This window comes from Pteropus vampyrus, unplaced genomic scaffold (genome assembly GCF_000151845.1).
Source record: "Pteropus vampyrus isolate Shadow unplaced genomic scaffold, Pvam_2.0 Scaffold68, whole genome shotgun sequence".
Classification (NCBI taxonomy): Eukaryota; Metazoa; Chordata; class Mammalia; order Chiroptera; family Pteropodidae; genus Pteropus; species Pteropus vampyrus.
In genome coordinates, this window is record NW_011888849.1 from 4,430,314 (window position 1) to 4,451,043 (window position 20,730).

At 35.5% G+C, this 20,730-nt stretch overlaps 1 protein-coding gene across 1 annotated transcript in view; it reads right to left on the bottom strand.

The window, feature by feature from the left end:
• Positions 1-20,730, bottom strand: part of LOC105293139 (lipase member K) — a 34,032-nt gene that overhangs the window by 1,497 nt on the left and 11,805 nt on the right. The window contains exons 3-9 of the mRNA XM_011361641.2: positions 19,262-19,376; positions 17,048-17,246; positions 15,732-15,841; positions 14,402-14,538; positions 5,507-5,653; positions 4,592-4,663; positions 2,306-2,377 (exon numbers count right to left, since the gene is read on the bottom strand). Coding sequence (XP_011359943.1) covers positions 2,306-2,377; positions 4,592-4,663; positions 5,507-5,653; positions 14,402-14,538; positions 15,732-15,841; positions 17,048-17,246; positions 19,262-19,376 — 852 coding nt within the window. The remainder of the gene's footprint in view (positions 1-2,305; positions 2,378-4,591; positions 4,664-5,506; positions 5,654-14,401; positions 14,539-15,731; positions 15,842-17,047; positions 17,247-19,261; positions 19,377-20,730) is intronic.

Genomic DNA, 20,730 nt, shown 5'->3' on the forward strand with positions numbered 1-20,730 from the left:
TCTCTCGCTCACTCTCTCAACTCACATGTTGAAGAAAGGCTAGGTGAGGACATAGCAAGAAAGAGGCTCTCTGCAAGCCAGGAAGAGAGCCCTAACCAGAAGCCATCTATGCTGCCATTCTGATTTCAGACTTCCAGCTTCCAGAGCTGTGAGAAATAAATTACTGTTGTTTAAGCCACTTAGTCTATGGTATTTTTTTTTGGCAGCCTGAGCAGATTAATATACCATAGTCAATTATGGCAGCAAGATTAATAAGAAAAGGTAATGTGGACAAACATATAGATCCTTAGGAAACTGTGATTTCTTTGAGAACTAGAAATGTGCCTGAGGGAACACCAACTTGGTGACTGTGCACTTTGAGTTCTCTTAGCAGGGTGATATTCAGGCAGAGTACACTTTTATAGGAATATATGCCGGTTGATGATGGGTTATGCCTGAGTCTTTGCATTACTACATATTTTAAGCACCGTCACCTCTACCCTATAATACCAGGAAGTTTTGGACCTGAGCTTAGGGGCAAGTGGTAAATAAGAATATGTAGCTATGAGAAGGCAATAGGTGGGGTAGAGAATGAAATTAGTGCAGATTAGCATTGACCATGGTGCATGAAAGGGTAAGATGGACTCAGGAAAGCCTGGTACAGGGCCCCAAATGCAAAGTGCAACTGATGATAGAAGAGGCATGCTTTTCCCAGCTCAAATTTTCTCACTAGAATAATACAAAGCATAAATATTTTAATGCAAAGATAGAGATGAAGAATACATGACAACACAACACATAGGCAGCAACAAATATTAGTAAGCTTTAAGAAACAAAGGGGGTCTGAAAAGGCCCAGAAATCAGAATATCTTTACTGCAATGATTTAATACCCTGCTGAGGATGAATGGGGGAGCCTAGAAAATGGCACAGCAAAAATGAATATTAAGATTAGGATCCAAACAATACATGGTATATTTTGGTCAAGAATATTTTTTTAATTTTCTTAGTACTAAAAGATTGGTGATTACATTTGTAAATATACTCGTCTAATTTATGGTTGAGACTAAGTTTATTGTTTTTTAAGAGTGTATGTAGTTCACCCTCAATTTGTTTGAGTTTTTCTTTTTTTCCACCCTAAAATCCCAAGCAAAAGATTCATAGTTGAATCTGAATCACCATTTAAGAAAAACTAGAATCTGTAGGCACAATGATAAAGCTAATACCTGTGACTCTGAGTTTTACAGGGTAAGGCTATCATCTAAAAAGCTTTCCCTAAAGCAGCTATATACTCTTGGTGGACAAAGAATTGGTTAATTACAAAAGTAAATAGTACTTTGACATAGCATGTTTGTATGTGTGGGCACACATCCCCCCAACCACATAACTATAGCAGTTTAGAAGAAATATAAGATTTTTCAAGCCAGTTGAAGTTATGCATTTTTACTACTGTAGTTATTATGGTGGCACTGAAAATTTGCTTTTTAAAGAATTTCCAAATTTCCACATCCCTGAAATAGAAAAAGCTATGTATCTTTGAAGACTACTTGTTTAATATGATCCCAGTAGTTCATTCGACTATTCTCAGGGGGTTTTTTTTTTTTTTCTTAACTTGAATCTCAGCAAGCAGCCAAAATTTTAAAATTTTTATTAAATTTCCTTATTTACTGGAAAAAATAACAACCACACAATACATATTTTCCTATAATATGAAAATTTTGTTCCAAAAGTTTTCATAGATAATGTCAAGAAATACCTTGATATACCGTTCTCTGTCAGATAGCACTGCTTCTTCCTGGTGTAACTTTATTTCTGTCTGGTGTAACTTTAATAATCTTATTTTTTTTTTAGTGAGTAGTAAACGACTTTCCAAAGAATAGGACAGTGTTAGCTCATTTTATGAGATGCATAAGAAGTCTGAGAATATACTCTAGAAACAAACATTATGTATCTTTACTTCTGTCTTTAAATATGGTCTTAAGTGCTAAGAGTTTCTATTTTTTTGAGAAGGAATAAATGTAGTAGAAGAATGGACTTTAGATCCAGAAACCCCTGGTCACATTTTATTCCTTTACTAGCTAAATAATTTTGACAATTTACCTAACCTCTTGAGCCTCTGGAAAAATGAAGACAATAATATTCACCTTGCAAGATCATTGTTACGATAAAAAATAATAAGACACATAGTAAGAACCCAATAAGCAGCATCTGATCTATATAAAATATCTGGCATAGTTTAAATGGGCCCTAGTAAGTCCTTAATGAGTGGCTACTACATTTATTAGTTTATTTGAAGTATGCAACTGATGATTATCATTATGGTGGTACCTGGTGGAAGTGCATCATGTTCTGATCAGCGTTTCCCCAGTCAAAAGCTTGGAACAGACCAGAATTAACAGCCTATGATAAAATAAAAATAATAAACACATTAAATGATATAAAAATACATATTTAAAGACCATAAACAAATATATAAAGTTTGACATTATGTCTCAGTCTTTAGCACACCAGCGAAAATTCAATAAAAAGAAGCCAAATAATAAAAATGATAAAAATTGATACTAATTTATGGAACTGACTGACAAGCTTTTATTGCCCCCATACTTTTCCAATGAAAAGCCTTAGGCAGCGATGCCTTTAAATGTTACAATGGTGTACACAGAAAAACTTTTAAAGGATGCTGAATTGAATAATTCTTAAATAATAGCTTAAAAAATTTATATATATATTAAAAGGTACCAGCTATATATCCCCTACATTAAAAAAGGACTGCTATTATTATTACACAACTTTAAGCATTATCCTTGTCAGATGGTCCAGGATATGATGATTATATTCTCTGTTCTTAAGCAATTTTGTTACTATTGAAAGGAATATTTATTCGCAGAACACTCTCAGTGCTTCCTGTGGGAGATGTGGCACTGCTGTCTCTTGTCTGCAGGCCGTGCATCCTGCCATGTTGTCAGTAACGTGGCCATGGGCTACATGTCTGGGAAACCATGCACACTCATTTTGGCATTTTAATTTTCAGACTTCAGATTTTAGAATGAAACATTCAAACACCTGGGGTTCCTTTTCCTGTTATTTGCCAAATTTGTCGAATTGAGAAGACAGGTGATTTTTAGCTTTACCTTCAGCACTTTATTAAATTATTCTTGGACTACTCTAAGGTTTTTTTTTTTTTAACTTAAATCTCAAATATTTTGTTTTCCACACTTATTTATTTAATCCTGATTTTTAGTTTTAAATTATTTCCACCGGACTTACTTTGACAGAGGCAGTAGTCTGCTGTTATTGAAATTCTGCAAGTTTTCAGCAATGGGAAGCAATAGAGTATACTAGTTATGAACTTGGATTTTAGGATTCTCAATCTGTGGTCCAGGACAAGATATTTATTTTCTCTAAACTTGTTTTTTCTTCTATGAAATAGGAATGTCAACATTGTTCTCATAGGATGAGAAGATTAAATAGGGCAAGGCATAAAAAACACATAGCACTTAGTTGCTCAACAAATCCCTTTTTACTAATATTACCACCACCACCATCATCATCATCATCTTCATCATCCTTGCCTTAGCTATCTGTATAGCTAATGAACAAACATTTTTTCCTCCTACCCTTATTTCTATAGTAAAGAGAACTTTTTGTCAAAGAAGAGTGCTTGCTCTTTTAAGAGGAGTCGGCTGTGAGATCTGTAAGAAATTGGCTATGGGAATATAAATTTCTTCATTGAAAGATTGTTATAAGAATGAGTTCAATGAGATTGAAAGAAATCATATGTATGAATAAAAAAGAACACATAGTAAGTGCTCAATAAATATGAAATTGAAGTTATATTGCCTGGAAATCTATGCCCATCAGAGTCTACCTGTCTCCTCACCAGTAGGAGGCCCTATGTCCTCAACGTTCTTTTTCCTATAGGAACTTGAAGTCTTATCTCCTGGGGGTAAAACTCTTCAAAAAATTTCAGAAATCCTTAAATAATGTTTCAGGCTATCTTTGGCAGTGATTCTTAATTTTAAAGCAAAGAACAAATTTATCAGGGTGCACATTAAAATGCAAATTCCTAGGGATCTCAGATATATTAAAACTTTGGGAAGAACTTTCTCTTTCTCTCCTCCCACCCACCTTGACATGCACACACAAAACCTTAACTGAGGGTAGAAAGATAAACCGTTGATCTGTTTTAATTTCTCCCTAATACTTATTTTCTCTGAATGAAACATTATTTCTATACTCTGAAATAGCCCATATGACAAGTGAAGGATGAGCAAATCTTTCTGCAATAGCCTATATCATGTTATATAAAGTTCTACTAGAGCTGATGATTTCTCAAAAGAGGAAATACAAACTTTTCCTAGAAAAGGCAGTTTGGAATAATCTAAGAATCAGAATTCAGTCAGAATACCTGGAAACTAGGCCCAAACACCAAACACTGAGGACATGAAGAATACAACAAAGTAAAGGAAATCAACATGAGCTGATGCTGATTCTAGAAACATCAACTGGACAGTGGCAGATGCCTGCAAAACTCTGCAGTAAGCTCTCTGGGAGTACTCTTTGGGGATCTTGCAGAGATAGGCATGCATCATATCAAGAACAGGAAGCACATACCTGGGCCCAGTGTAGCATATTCTGAACAGACGTTCCTGCCGTACCCTGTGCCAAATAAACATCCAAGCGACTCTGTAAAGTAAAGATTATTTCTCAACTGGAAGCTAAACATATAATTACACTACAAATAAATTTAAACATTTTTCTCAATTTTCTTTAGTAATAAACATATGCCATATTCTTTGAAGACATATTAACCAAAGAAACCCATCTTTAAGAACTTTCCCATCCCTTAGCTCTGTTCCTGAGCAGTATCTTCATAAAGCCCATAGTGGACATCCTACTGGTCAAAGACAGAAGGTTATATAAATTTCTTTCCAGTCTCACCTCAGGCATGTTCAAGAGGACAAGAGGTCAAGGGATAAAAGCCTCCTTGACCTTCATCTTCACCCTGTGTTATGTCCAAAAGGACATTCTGAGAACGTTGTTCATTGTAAGACATTGAGAAGAGATCTGAATGTTCCCTTTTGCTTTCTGATTTTAAAAATGTGGTAAATATTCTACAAGGCTCTTTGAAAGTTTGTGGGACATAATCTATTCAATATTTTAACCTCCATTAACATTTAGATTTATTCTGAATCAAAAAAATTCCACAGCAGTAAGTCTGAGATAGGGCTCAGGCACAGTAAAATAAATTTCAAAACCACAGCCTTAGTTAAAGTGAAGGACTTTTCAATGGTGGCACTTTGGCCAATAGCAAGAGTTAGTGAGAATTTTCAGCAGTAAAACTTTCTCAAATCTTCCCACTAAAGCAGGTAGGCTCTCAGCTTTGGCTGGAAGTCATGAACATGCTAATTTCATTCCAGAAGACAAAAGGAGACATTGAAATGTGGTTTCCATGCAATTCAGAATGAACTCTCCTCACCTCTGTGCAACAAAAGAATTGTTTTCTCAGATTCAACTACTTACACATACCATGTTTAAGTTTTTTGGATCGAATCCACAAAAAGAAAATAGGAAGTTGCTGCAAATATGATGAAAAAGCTTCTGGTTGCACACTTTGGTAGCGATGAATCGATCAAGAAATGTATGAGGAGAGAACATCTTGTCACCAAATAACACCTGTAAGATCAATTTAAGACATCATGAAATTTCATAGATGTGATGTCAAGAGCGGAAAATGAATGGTAATTCAGACAAAGACTGGACAGAAGGTGACATTTGCCTAGGACTTAGTCATCAGTGAAAAAGAGAGGTCTGTTAGATTTTGTCGTTGTAGTTCTCCCAACTCACTGTGGTCATCCCAACTCACTTTTTGATCTCTTTTCTCAAGATCCTTTACATGGGTTTGTTTTTGTAACACACCCTGAGAAACTAGTCCCCATAGAACACTGCTAAGGCTTTGGAGTCCAGAATATCTTAATTTGATTCTGGACTCTGTCTCTTATACCTTAGAAATGTATTTAATTTCTATCATCCTGAATTTTCTCAACTATAAAATGGAAAATTAATATGCACTAAGTAGGACTGTTGTGAAGATAATAGGTCATGCTTACAAGGCACCTAGTGCATTTTCTAGAACCTAGTAAACATTCCCAAAATGATAACTATTATATTTAGTGAATGATACATACACTCCAGAATCTCTTACTAAATTCTTTCCAGAGGCAAAAGCTTATGTTGTCAATTCTCCCACTTTACTAAGAATTTAGTAAGAGATTCTGGAGAGAATGAGTCATTCTCTCCAGAATCTCTTACTAAATTCTTTCCAGAGGCAAAAGCTTAACTTAAAGAAATGAATCTCTACTAGTAGAATTTTAGGCAATGTTACAGGTAAATTGAACTTATCTTTTAAACTTCAAGAATCTTTGAAATTTTAACATAAATAAATATCTAATTCCTGTGTATATAAATTCAATCTTGTATTTGTTTTACAATAACTAGTTTTATAATCTTAGGATAGTAATCCAGATATAAAGGTAAAAAAATATTTTTTAATTCTTAAAACATTTACAGCTAAAAATTGGCATATCTTTCTCCTGAAATCCTTTATTAATTGGCAATTACAACTAAAGAGCAACAAAAACTAGCATTTATTTTTATTGCACTCATGCACTATAATATTTTATACTACGTTTGGTAAACTAGATCTAGTAAATTCATCCTGGTTATAACTTATTGAATCCTGAGTTTGAAAAATGTTTTCTACAATCAATGGTAATCTTCAATTAATGGAATATTTGATATTCCATGGAATATGTGATATGCCATGACTTTATATAACCCTTCACGGTAGAGAGAAGGAAGGAGGAAGAATGAAAAGGAGGGAGGGAGAGAGAGTCTACAATATGTTAGACTAGTTCAAATCATACTTCTTTAGGTCTGGAAAGCAATAATTAATCATTATAGACATTATCTAATTGATTCTGGCCTCTTATTCACTTTTGTCACAATCACCAGGCTTCTTAGACAATATATCAGATAATTTATTTAATCCACTTACCAGATTATAACTCTTCCTCTGTAACTGTCTACATAATTTAATAATAGTAGCAGCAGACATATAGAGTGAACTTATCTTTTAAAAGAATGTCGATATCGATTCTATGTTCTCAAGTGCGATAACTTAAATAGATCACCACATGAATAAGTAATTAAAATAGAAGGCAGGATCTGATTTTAATCACTGAACATTTTTATTTTTCATTTACCAATATCTTTGTCATCCATACTTGGCAGAAAATCCATGTGAAAGGAAAACAGCTAGTTCATAGAAGTAATCAACCACGAAGGTCTACAGTAAGGGGTCCTTGTTCTTTGTGCTGACAGTTGGCTTTCTTAAATATAGGATGAATTAGCATGACAGTTACTGACTTTACTCCACCTTTATATCCATGCATTAGCAACTCAGTAAAATTACCATATATTTACCTAAAGATAAATGCTCCTTTACCCTAACCTAAAATAGAGGATAATAATGCAAGCTAACCAGCCATAGAGCACCCACTTGCAGAGTGGCAAACATGCTGACTTGTTGATGTAATTCCACATTGGTTCTGGAAGGGGCATGTTTGTCACATAATAGCATGACGATAGGCTTCTTCTGTTAGCTCTTTCTGTATCTTTGTGAGCAAGAATTAGAAAAGGCCCCTCTTCTGGGCACATGGCCCCATGCCAGGGTACATGGCTTGCCAAGCAGAACATGAGCTGGATTAAGCCTTCAATGCCTGCTAAGCTGGGCACCCTTGTATATGGTTGCATAAGTATCCAGAACTGACTTTTGCAGGTTGGCATTGAAAAAGTGGGAGAATTGACAACATATAAGAAAGAGCACTGATCATGGATGGCCTAGTCAGGTCTGTGTTCAAATTCTAACTCTGCCATCCATTAGTTGGGTGATGTGGGACAGAATGCTTAGACTTTCTGAGACTCAAGTTCTTTTTTTAAGAAATTAAGACATACTAACAATCATTATTTTTGGTAATATGTAAAAAGCAAAGGGTCAAAGCCAACTATAGGTCAGGAAAAAAGAGAGATAAGAACAGGATGACAAAAATGCCCAGGGGCAGAACAAGGGGTGGAAGGAGAGGAAAAGATGAAAAATTGGTAGACAGGAGATCTGAAATACAAAGTATTATGGCTTTGAATCTAAAATAAATTCATTACTAATACTAGATAATATTTATTGAGCACCTACTATAGGTATGATGCTTAAATGTATATTATCTCAGTGAATATCTCAAATGACTTGCCAAATTCCATCCATTTTTTAACTTATTTATTTACAAATTTATTTTGTAAATAATAGTTGATACCATAAGTCATTAAAAATCTATGAATGAAAGTTTGAACTCTTTAACCTACATCTCCCTGTTAATCACTCTTCTAGCTCCTGGCAACCATCATTGCATTCTTTGTTTCTACAAAACTGACTCTTTAAAATTAGATTACTCACATAAGTGATTCTATACAATATTTGTCCTTCTTTGTCTGGATTATTTTATTTATTATTATGCCCTCCATGTTCATCTATGTTGTTGTAAGTGACAATTATTTTCTTTTTTTGGCTTTTTTATGTTCTGTTTAATTTTTATATTTTAATTTGTTGAGGAAACTCTATACTGTTTTCCATAAAGACGGTACTAATTTATACTTCCACCCAGTGTGTAGAGTTCCCTTTTCTCGTATTCTCACCAACATTTGTCATTTCTTGTCATTCTGATAATAGCCATGCTAACAGGTATGAGGCGATATCTCATTGTGGTTTTAATTTGCATTTGCCTGAGGATTAATGGTGTTAAGCACCTTTAATGCTCAACATCATGTATTTATTGGCCATTTGCATGTCTTCTTTGGAAAACTTTGTGGTCCTTTGACCATTTTTAAATTATATTACTTGCTTTTTTGCTATGAGTTGTATGAGTTCTTTATATATTTTGGATATTAACTCATTATCAGATACATAGTTTGCAAATATTTTCTCCTAATCTGTAGGTTACATTATCAATATATTGATTCCTTCATTTGATGTGCAGAAGCTTTTTAGCTAGTCCCACATGTTTATTTTTTGCTTTGATTTCCTGTGCTTTAAGTGTTTTATCAAAAAAAAAAAATCACTGGCAAGATTAATGTGAAGGAGCTCTTTCACTTTGTTTTCTTCTAGGAGTTTTATGTTTTCAGGTCTTAAATTTAAATCTTTATTCCATTTCAGGTCAATTTTTAGGCATGGTGTAATATAGGGGTCCAGTTTCATTCTTTTTCATGTGGCTAGCCATTTATACCAACACCATTTATTGAAGAGACTATCCTATCCTTTCTCCATTATTTGTTCATAGTGCCCTTGTCAAAGATTAGTCGATCCTAAGTATGGGTTAATTTCCAGGCTCTCTTTTCTGTTCCACTAGCTATATGCCCATTTTTATGCCAGAACCATACTGTTTTGATTACTATATCTTTGTAATATAGTTAGAAATTAGGAAGTGTTATGCCTCCATCTTTGTTCTTCTTTCTCAAGATTAGTTTGGGTATTTGGGGTCTTTGAGGTCACATACAAATTTTAGAATAGTATTTTTTTATTTCCATGAAAAGCCATTGGAAATTTGATAGGAATTGCATTGACTCTAAAGAGTCATACTACTCTTTGGGTAGTATGGACATTTAAACAGTTTTAATTCTTGCTATCCATTAATACAGGATATTTTTTCATTTATTTGTGTCTTCTTCAGTTTCTTTCATCAATGTCTTACAGTTTTCAGTATACAGATTTTTCACTCATCAGTTAAATTTATTCCTATGTATTTTATTGTTTTTATGCTACTGTAAATGCTGCTTTAATTTTTTTTCAGATAGGTCATTGTTAGGGTATATAAACACATCTGATTTTTGTACTTTGATTTTCTATTCTTAACTTTCCTGAATTCATTTATTAGTTCTAAATTATTTGAGTGGAATCTTCAGGTTTTTTTTGTTTCTTTTTTTAACATATAAGATAATGTCAGCTGCAAACAGAAATAACTTTCTTTTTTTCTGATTTTAGATGCCTTTTATTTCTTTTTCTTGCCTAACTGCTCTGGCTAGAATTCCCAATACTATGTTGAATAGAAGTGGTGAGAGTGGGCATCCTTGCCTTGTTTTTTATCTTAAAGGAAGGACTTAACTTTTCAATGTCGAATATGATGTTAGCTGTGGGCTTTTCGTATATGGCTGTTATTATGTTGAAGTATATTCCTTATAAAACTAAATTGTTGGAATTTTTATCATGAAAGGAAGTTCAACTTTGTCAAATGCACCTTCCATATCGATTAAGATAATCATAGGATTTTTAGCCTTCATTCTATTAACGTGGTGTATCACATTTATTTATTTGTGTATGTCGAAATATCCTTGCATCCTAGAGATTAATCTCACTTGATCATGGTATATAATTCTCTTAATGTATTGTGACTTCAGTTTCCTAGTATTTTCTTGAGGATTTTTGCATCTATATTCATCAGAGATACTGACCTGTAATTTTCTTTTCTTGTAGTGTTTTTGTCTAACTTTGGTAACAATGTAATACTGGCCTTGTAAAATAAGTTTGGAAGTATTCCTTCTTCAATTTGTTGGGAGAATTTGAGAGATCTTGGTATTAATAATTTTTTAAGCTATCAGCTGAGGTCAACAGTGTTGAAGACTGTAGGGATTTCAGTGTCCAAAACTGTGGCGGCCTTGCCAGTGGTAGTGGTGGCTAGAGTTGGTGAGGTCCTCAATGGAGAAAGCTGCTGACATCCTCCTTTTTTGCCAATGGAAAGAAGCTCTAGCTCTGGATATCCTTCCTAGTGCCAGGTCTGGTGCACTGGCACTCAGAATGGCAGTAAAGTCAGGGTCCTGGGTTCAGGTATATGCAGAACTACCATAGCACCTGGCTTGGGGCATATGTGCACTTACTGTGGTGATGGTGCCAGTGTCTGAGGTACAGGCATGTGTAGATCTCCAATGGAATTGGGGTCTGGGTCTCTAGTTCTTGCTGCAGGGACTCAGGCCTGGGGTTGGAGAAGAGATTGGGGGACTCAGCAGCATCATGGGCCCAGGGATGACAGGGTGCAGCAGTAGCTTGGGTCTGGAGTCCGGGGATAGAAGCAGCATGCACTGGGGATGGCAGATCAAAGTTCCAACTCTGGATCCATAAGGAAAACATGGAATAGCAGCAGCTTGGCCCTAATGTTGCTAGGATGAAGCCCCAACTCAGGATCCAAGGGCAGAGCACCAAGCAGCAAGAGTGTGGCCCCAGTAATGGTGGGTCAAAACTATGTCTTGGGACTCAGGGCAGAGGGGGCAGAACAGTAGCAGCTCTAGTCCCATAGATGGCAAGGCATTATGGTGTCTTGATTCCAGAGAGTGGGGCATAACAGTAACTGGGGCCCTGGAAACAGGTCTCACCTCAATGACAGCTCCAGCCCTGGAGAAGAGGTACTCAGAGCAGCTCTGTCAGCTGGGTTCAGCATTGGAGAAGACTGTGGGACCCTTGGTAACAAAGGCTGCAGATGTCCACGGTAGTGATGAGACTTGCTGGGGTTCCTCTGTTCTTTTTTTTTTATCCATGGGATGAAATCCTTCTGAAGGGATCCCTCTTCATGCTGAGCTGTTCTGAACTGGGAAATGGGGTCATGCAGGTGAAATACTTCCTATGTTCTGTGTAGCCTTCCTTGATTTTTGAGCTCTGCAGGATTTCTGCTGTTTCCTCATTATAGCCCTGAACGTTTCCAGAGCTATTTTTATCAGTTGTAGTTGTTTATTGTTTTTATTGTTTCTGTTGGGGAGACGAGTGCTGGGAACTCCAAGTTTGCCATCTTGCTGACATGAGAACTTCAAAGCTTACCCATTTTATAAGTGTAAAAAGTTAGGCTTAGAATGGTTAAATATCTTGTCCAAGGTTACAAGGGGGCAGAAAGCAGAAGTAGAATGTGAACTTTGTTCTATGTGAACCAAGTTCTTATACTGGTGTCGTACGTGAATTGAACTAAATTGAAATGGAGTAATAGAAAAGAACTGATAGAATCAGTAAAAAGAATTCTCTAGTCAGAGATAGTGAAAGTGTCATCTTAGTCCAAGAGCTCTCCACTAAAAGAGGAAGCCATTCTCCAAATATGTCTGAGAACATTTGGCTAACAGGAGAGAAGAAAAGAAAGATGCTTCACCCTCTCAAAGTTTATTCTATGCCTAAAAGGCTATCATTTCATTGTCAAATCCTATAGATCTTTTTTCTTTTTGCACAACTATGGCTCAGATTCTCACCATCCATCAGTTAAAATATAACAATAATCCCATAATCATTCTCCTTATCTTTGCCCCTCTTGATGTCCTTTACTCCCATCTACTTCCATTTAGTTACCAGAAGAATCTTTGTTAAAAAGAGCATTATGCATGCCATTCCCCATGTACAAAAACTTTCCATGGTCACTCATTACCTATGGAATAAATTCCAAACTTATTAATTTGGCATTCAAATCCTTTCAGAATCTACTCCTACATTTCCAATGTTATTACTCACACTTTTCTTCACACATGTAAAGCCCTAATAAAGTCAGTTGCATGTGGTTTCCTATGCCTTGAGCTTTACTACTTCTATGGTTACCCTTTTGGTTTGGAAGGACATTCTACACCACTCTGTATATAGATATCTGGTCCTTAAGCCAAAATTCAAATGTCATTTCATCCAAGAAGTCTTCTGTGATTTCAACAATTAGAAACATTTTTACATTTCTCTATGTTTGCTTACCAATTTTTTATTATGATGCTGGAATTTCTATTAGTAATTAGTGGGTCACATGTGGTGGCTCCTCTATTGGAGTTAAAGCCTTTTCAGGGTAATATTTCTAAAAATACAAATCTGGTCAAGCTATTTCTCTGCTTAACATTCTTCAATGGCTTCCCTTTACCAACAAAACAAAATCTAAACTCCTTAAAATGACATGACTGCTTTGCATTAACTGTTCCCTACTCTCTCCTTAGTCAAGTCTCCTCCTACCACTCTCACATGCACCCTAATTTTCAGTCATTCCAGTCGGCTGGAATGTATTTTCATAGACATAGCTGTTTCCTGATGCTATGCTCTTGAAATAGTAGCTCCTAGATTTCTTTGCACAGAATTAAATTGAACTACACTATACCACCGGCACGTCAAAACACGTGAGAGGTTGAAGCAGAGCTGCGCAAATTGAGAAGAATGAAAAGATCCCACCATCTCAAAATATCTCTACTGTGTGGGAATGCTGAAATAATTTAGTAAGCAGTTCCGTGTTGTTTATACTGTGGGACAAGGCTGGATCAAATATCTATAGCATAAAAGGCCCAAGTACTAAGCGGGAAATGTGAGCATTTTCTATGTTGTTTGGTGGCTTTCCTGCTACTGTCTTTCTGGGTTATACAGGTATAGAATTGACTCACCACAGGCTAATTTTCTTATCTCTCACCAATTCAAATCCTTGACTTCTATAGATATTGTCTCACTTTTATCTGCTTTAATTGAAATCGCCAATTTCAATTAAATGATTACCTTTGATTACCTTTAGTCTGCAATGGGAGAGGCCCATTTTAATATGTAAGAGGGAAACACACCAACCTATATAGACCAATTCTCCTTGACAGAGTAAATGATCAGCTTAGTGTTGGCCAGCAAAAAAAAAATCTAGGGTCAAAGATATTGCCTAGATTTTGGGGAGTTGACAGACTGGGAGTCTGTGCAGTGTAGGCAACTGAGCAAGATTGGACTTTCAGTGATGGGGGAAGGTGTGTTCTATGAAAATCATGGCAGCGATAACAATAGTTGACATTTATTAAAGGCTTACGATGTGCACCTGGCTCTAAGGGATTTACATGAATTCACTTAATCCTCACAGCAGCCTTATGAATAGGGACTATAATTACCTCATTTTACAAATGAAAAAAATAGTTCGCAGAACAGTTAAGGTCTTGACCAAATTTACCCAGCTAGCCAGGATTCAAACTCATGCCATCTGGTTTCATGCTGTGATCTCAACTTCTACTTAATACTGCCCCTGAGAAACCAGGGGCCACTGGAGAGAAATTTAACCTACTAAATTAAACAAATCAGTTAATTAATCAGTATTTGATTTATCTGTAACTGAGGAATGGCATACATGGGAGAGAAGACACCGATGAAGACAAAGGATAGAATGGCATCAGCGTGAGCTCTCTGATTCCTATTGATAAAACTGTACATCGTCAGTAAACCTACATGTATACCTCGAGTACCTATCATAGTCTCAAAGGTTTGAAAATGTCATTTACTTCAGGTTTTCTTCAATTGAAATTAGTGAAAACAGAGCTAGTTTTAGTTTCTACAGATTTAAACTTGGGAAAATCACATACCTTGACTGCTTCTCTGGAAAGAGTTGTTAATTTTCTCAGAGGACTTCGGGAATATTTCACTGTAGTGACTGGAGCCAATGCAAAAAATATTTTAATCCTTTTAGCCAGTTCTGGATTTGTAGAGAATGCTATGAAAGCTGGAAAGGAAGATGACACTAGTTTATAGATTTAAAACGATTTTTAATTTATTTTAAATGATAGCAAAAGTAGATATATTAAAAACAATAGCAACAACAACAACAGCAAAACAAAGAAAACAAACTCAGAGTAAGTAAAATTTGTAGGAAAGGATTTTCTGAATTTCTCAAGAATAGAATTGGCTAATTCAGAATAAAATGAGTCATCAAGAGTGTTGCAGGAAGAGTTCAAACAACCTTTGTGGAGTATGTCTAGATAAAGTCAAAGGGCCATTCTAGTTTAATCATAGTCTTTGGTATCAGACAATACTAGGCTATAATTTTGGCTTCCGATTCACTAGCTGTGTGAAGACTTGGGCAGGTTACCTCCCCCATGTAAGTCTCAGTTTTCTCAGTCTGTAAATGTGGAAAATAAAATCCTCATAGGATGATTCTTTTGAAAGTTAAATTATGTATATATAAAACTTAAGGTATTATTTGGTGTTATTTCCATTAGAAAGGATTTCTAAGTTCAGCCTTTTTTAAAATATAGGTGATAACGGTCTCAAATGTTTATAGTTTCCAATGAGAGAATGTATGTAAGATGCATAGTATAGTACAGGCATATAAAGATCTACTTTATACCAGAAACCTGATTAGAATTAAGATACAGAAAAGATACTGGTAGAAATGTTGATATTGTTGAGATCTCTAGCTGAACGGGGAGTAGTGAAGGGAGTGAAGTGCCTCATGGCACTGTCAACATGTCCCCATCAATATCCAGCCTACCTTAGAATATCTTGGGAACTAAAAGTCACACTGATTGTGGCATATAATCACTGGGATTTATAATTCTCTCTTTTCTTTGTGTTTTCCTCACTAGACTGCAAGCTCTTTATAGGAAAGATTTATATCATATTTATCTCTACTTCCCAGGCATCTAACCCAATGTCTGACAAAAGTTTGTTGTGTACACAAATAAAATTCTCTGTCCTTCAGCTTTATTTATCAATCTCCAAATTCACTGCTAGGGGGAAGAAAATCTCTGTTGTGGTCCTTGTTTTATTTATTCTTCGGAAACCAGCCAGAGGAAATGGTTTCCCAGCTCAAATCCCCTAGCTAGAGACTGAACAGAAGGAAGAAATTCTGACCCCTTTCATGAATATGGAAGAAGATCCTCTGATACTCTCAGATCACACCTGCCCCAAACACACCGATAGTGGTTCCTTGAGAGTGGCCCACATAGAAGAGTCGTTCCTGTCCAGTTTTCTCTACAATAAGATTGATTGTGGCTGGAAGGTCATATTTAGCCATCTCATCCAAACTGTCAAAGAAAAAGAATAACAAAATTGGGAAAAAAATATCTCATTGTTAGGCCTGTAATATTTAAATACATTCATTGTAGATATAGATACGTAGCTTTTTTAAAATATAAGACTAGAGTCAACATATGATATTATGTATCTCGGCAACTTTTGAGGATGTCACCTTGATTGAAAGAGTAACATTGTTAAGAAACTGGAATCAGAAAAATCTGACTTGCAAAGGCCTACCAAGGCTTTTCCTGTAAGGCTAGTCATATTTCATTTAAACTATAGCAGATTTATCAAACTTCCTTGAAAGGAACAATTACCAGGAATGCTATTTTAAAAAACAGAATAAAGTAAAAAGATTTGTAGACCTCAGCCCAGAAAGACTGTGCCTAGTTGGAAAACACTCACCTGGGAAATCATGTTATTTGCAGTAGTGTAATGACACAACTGCACTGAAGTGTGGAATTAAGAAATACCAAATGGCTTCCAGGAATAAGGCAGGAATGAGGCCAAGGAACAAATGGCTTTTGTGACCGTCAAAGAATGGTTCTGAGCACCTGTGCAAGTGCAGGAGTTTGTTCCTGTGTCCAAGCAGGCCTGGAAACACCTGCTCTTTAATTATTCTATGATCAAGCTTTCTTCTTACTTCCTCAGGACTTGACTTCAGGTACAGGTTTCAGGATCACCAGCATGTGGAGGGCAGAGTTTCTAGACTACTTGAGGAGTAAATATTTGGTGTCATCTGTGCACAAGGACTAGGCTCACTCTTAGCTTATTGTGATTGTCTGGTTGTCAGGATTTTCAGCTAGAACTTTGTTCCTGGTCCTATTTCTTGACAGTTTCATTTTTCCTCTTTAATAAGAGTATGATATTAATTGCCTTTGGGGTTCACATGGACAAAATTATAGTCCTGAAATTAACCTTTCTAAAGTTGACCTTTGCATTTTGATTTTTTTTTTGCATGTTATACTTTGCATACACACACACACACACACACACACACACACACACTAGCAAGTACAGTTTTTTAAACAACATCAATGCAATAATAGGTAAATTTCTTCAGAGCTTGTGAAGAAAGCCTGGGTAGTGGAGGAAAAGTTTGTTTTCTTCCTGTGGACTCCACTAGATGCATTTGGACAGACAGGGAAAAATCAAAGGCTGTTCATATAAATAAGCAAAGTACACACTTTATTCATTACTACATATCTCCTTACCTGAAGGCCCAGAATTCTGGTGATTTGGTTGAAAATTTCAAGTGTTTTCTAGACCAGATATTTCCCCGGCTGTTACCCATCCACACATCATAACCATTATCTGCCAAAAGGAAAGCCAAGCTGTTGTTGGGTAGGTTGCAAATCCAGTTACTGGCAGATGAGAGTAATCCATGTTGCAAATACACAACAGGCCTTGGAGCTGCAAAATACAGGCAACAAGAATTTCATGTCAACTTACTCAGTGTCTACAATAAAATTCTCTTTCCTGATTTCCTGTAGTACAGAAGAGAGGTTAAGAGATGAAATTTGGCACCCAGCAAACCTAGGTTCTATTCCTTTCTGAACTACTTTGGTAAGTTATTTATCTTCTCTTTGTCTTGTTTTACTCTTTGTAAAATTTGGATTATATATAATATATTGTGTTGTTCTGTAGGTGCTGGAGTCGGATTTTCCCGGTTCAAAATCTGTTGTGCTATATATTAACCTCTTTGTCCCTCAGCTAACTTATCTGTATAATAATATATTATCTCATAGTATAGTCATAAGAATTAAAGTCATAAGAATAATAACGTATTATCTCATAGTATAGTCATAAGAATTAAATTACAATTACAATACATAAAAGACTGTCTAGCACAATAAATATTGGCCCTATTACTACTGTATTAATAACATTTTATTTCTCAAGAAGTATTTGATAATGAAACTAAGTTTTTCTCAAAATAATAACAAAAAACATAAAAATGTCACTTGTTGAATGCTAGGTACTATGCTAGATTTTACATAGACTGTTTAACTTAATTTGCATTTTCAGAAGGCAAAATGCAAGGTTTTAAGTGAAATATTATGCAATGTATAATTGTTAATTTAATATAAAATTCCTATTCATAATGTAAAATTAGAAAAATTTGAGTAAGAAACAGAAAAGGAAAAGAAGGAAGTAGGGAAATGGTGTTGAAAACACAGAGAAGAAAGAGAAGTGACCAGTTTTTTCTGTTTTTTGTTTTTTTTTGTCTTTTATGGTTTGTGATGCTGTGTTGGTATCTCAGGACTCTCCCTCAGGTCACTTTTGTTGCTATACCAGCTTCCTAAGACTGGGTAGGCTAGAATGGAGTCTCAGAAAGCCTCAGCCATCTGGAAGCAAGGAACTAAAGCTATGTCCATTTATCCATCTTTTCATAGAGCAGAAAGAAGTATTACTAATCTGCTAAAGTTAAGTACTACCAAATAGCAGCCACAGGCCATAGCCCCTCTGTGACTTGAGCCTTCGGGCAGCTTCTCATTGTTGAATCAGCTTTTCATTTCATGCATTCTGGCAGCTACCTGACAGAAATGATAAAAGTTTGTGGAAACAAAATTTTCGTGAGTCTTTAACAAAGGTAATGGAGTTATTTGGGGGAATGAAAGGTTCTATTAAGTCAACACCAATCATTCACCCTATCTTTTTAAAAGTCTAGGTTTTCTCTTTAAATAATTAACCCTTCTGATCCTGAGAAGTTTGTTATACAACACTCCAAAGGATAAAAGAAGCTAAGAGATCAGAGAAGTAAAGAGTTCTTGCCAAGTGGATCCTTTTTCTCTGCAGATATTGACTGTATCATAAGAAGTTAGAAATGGCTCTTTAATTAAGTTTAAATATAGAACTAATAGGCTCAGATTTACTTAAAAAAATAAAATTCCACTGACTTGGGTAGAGAACTAATTACAACTGAAGTAATACAAATTCGAAAGCTCTTGTAGTAGCTGAAACAAAAGATGATGATGATGATGATGATGATGATGATGATGATGATGATATACAAGCCTGGATACTGAAGTTGAGTGAATTTTTCAGATTAGAAAGAAGGCAAAATTAATAGATCTCAGTGACTGGTTGTGTATAAAAGGTGAAGGAGAAGAAAGTATCAAAAATAACTCATACATTTCTGGTTTTTGAGCCTGCAAAGTGGTATCTCCAAAATAAGACTAAATTTCCTATTGTTTGTGTTTGTCGGAAGGACAAACTAAAGGAGAAGAGATTGACTAAACAAACAGTATATTTAATAATTCCAAAGGTTATAAAATAAATGAAACAGTAGTATCGGTAGAGGTGATTTTCTTCCTCTAATGGAAGACACTAGGCTCTATTTCAGAACAAAAGCTTCCTTGTTGCTATCAGCACATCCAGGAATCTCCAGTTTAAGCATTAACATTTCACAATGAAATAAATTCTACCTTTTCTTGGACATCCTCTTCCATGAGGAATCCTGTAAATTCCAAGGACATAATCATCTTTCGTCACAACATCATACTCTTCATAAGGATAACCCCAGTAGGAAATGATCTGGCTCTGAAAAGAGGAAAGAAAAATATATACCTTCATGATGTACTCTTGATTTCTATACATGCATTTCAATATAGTACTTTAAGTTACAACCTACTGTTCATCAATCTACTGGGACAGAATGTAGCAGGAAAACAAGATAACTTGAGGAGAGTTTCAAAAGGAGGATGCATACAAAGGCATAATGAGACAAAACTGGGTGACTATACATCCTGGTTTGCTTGGCCTGGTATTGTCAATGCACCCTAGTTCACTCTCAAAATGTTTTGACAAAAAAATTATATGGCTATCTAATGAGGGAAATTACAGGTAATTGTGCAGTACCCTGCAGCTAGTAACAAGTGAGCTATTAGCAACTTTCTACCTGATGGGAGATGACAGGAAATAGTTACCATAACCAGAACAAGAAAGTCAAGTAGAGAGGGCCACATTGAGAGGAGCTGTGACTTTTAACAGAGAGAAAAAGCCTGCCTAAGGTGACCTCATAAAGGGAGCCAGGGCAATAATAAATAGTTTGATTGTCTTCCCTGCTTCTGATCCTCTGCTTAAGATTTCCATTGGCTGAACTGAAATGAAAACCAAAGGTCAAGGATGCTTGTTGACCTAATTCTTACAGGTCAGCCTCTTGGACAGAGATAAAGATGTAAAAGAATATATAGTAGATCTAGAAAGGTAAACAGAAGATATCCGAACCACAGATATACAAGGAAGAGAACCACTATTCATCCTCTGCACAGAAGATGATTTATATCTTCTGTTTTATTAATCTTTACAAATGGTCTTTCAGATAGAATTATACTCATTTTACAGTGGAAAAACTGAGTTTCAGGAAGATTAATAATGTGTCTGACATTGTACAACTAGGAAGAGATTAAGAAAAAATTAAAGCCAATTTTGGAACTAAGTAAATTTAGTTCCAAAGCATATGCCTTTACCACAATATTATGCATTTGCCCATGCCAGGCGAGAAGAGGTCTATATACATTATGGGCTATTTAAAGCAGTGGTTATGAGCCAAGACTCTAGAGACAAACAGTATGACACTGAATTCCAGCTCTTCTTCTTATTAGCTATTAACTTTGGGAAAGTTACTTATTCTGTGTCTCATTTCCCTCAACTATAAAATAAAGATAATAATAGTGTCTCTTCACAGATTTATTGTGAGGATTATACATAAAGAATCTAGAACAGTGCCTGGTATAGAGTAAGTGCTCTATAATGTTTATTATTCTTATTATTATTGTAGAATAATTAAGGGCCAAAAAAGCACTTAAGGGAGAAGAAAATGTGTGAGAATATGGGAGGAAGAGGAAAATTTAGATTTAAAGACATATATTCATAGCTGTTGAGTTTAGCAGTA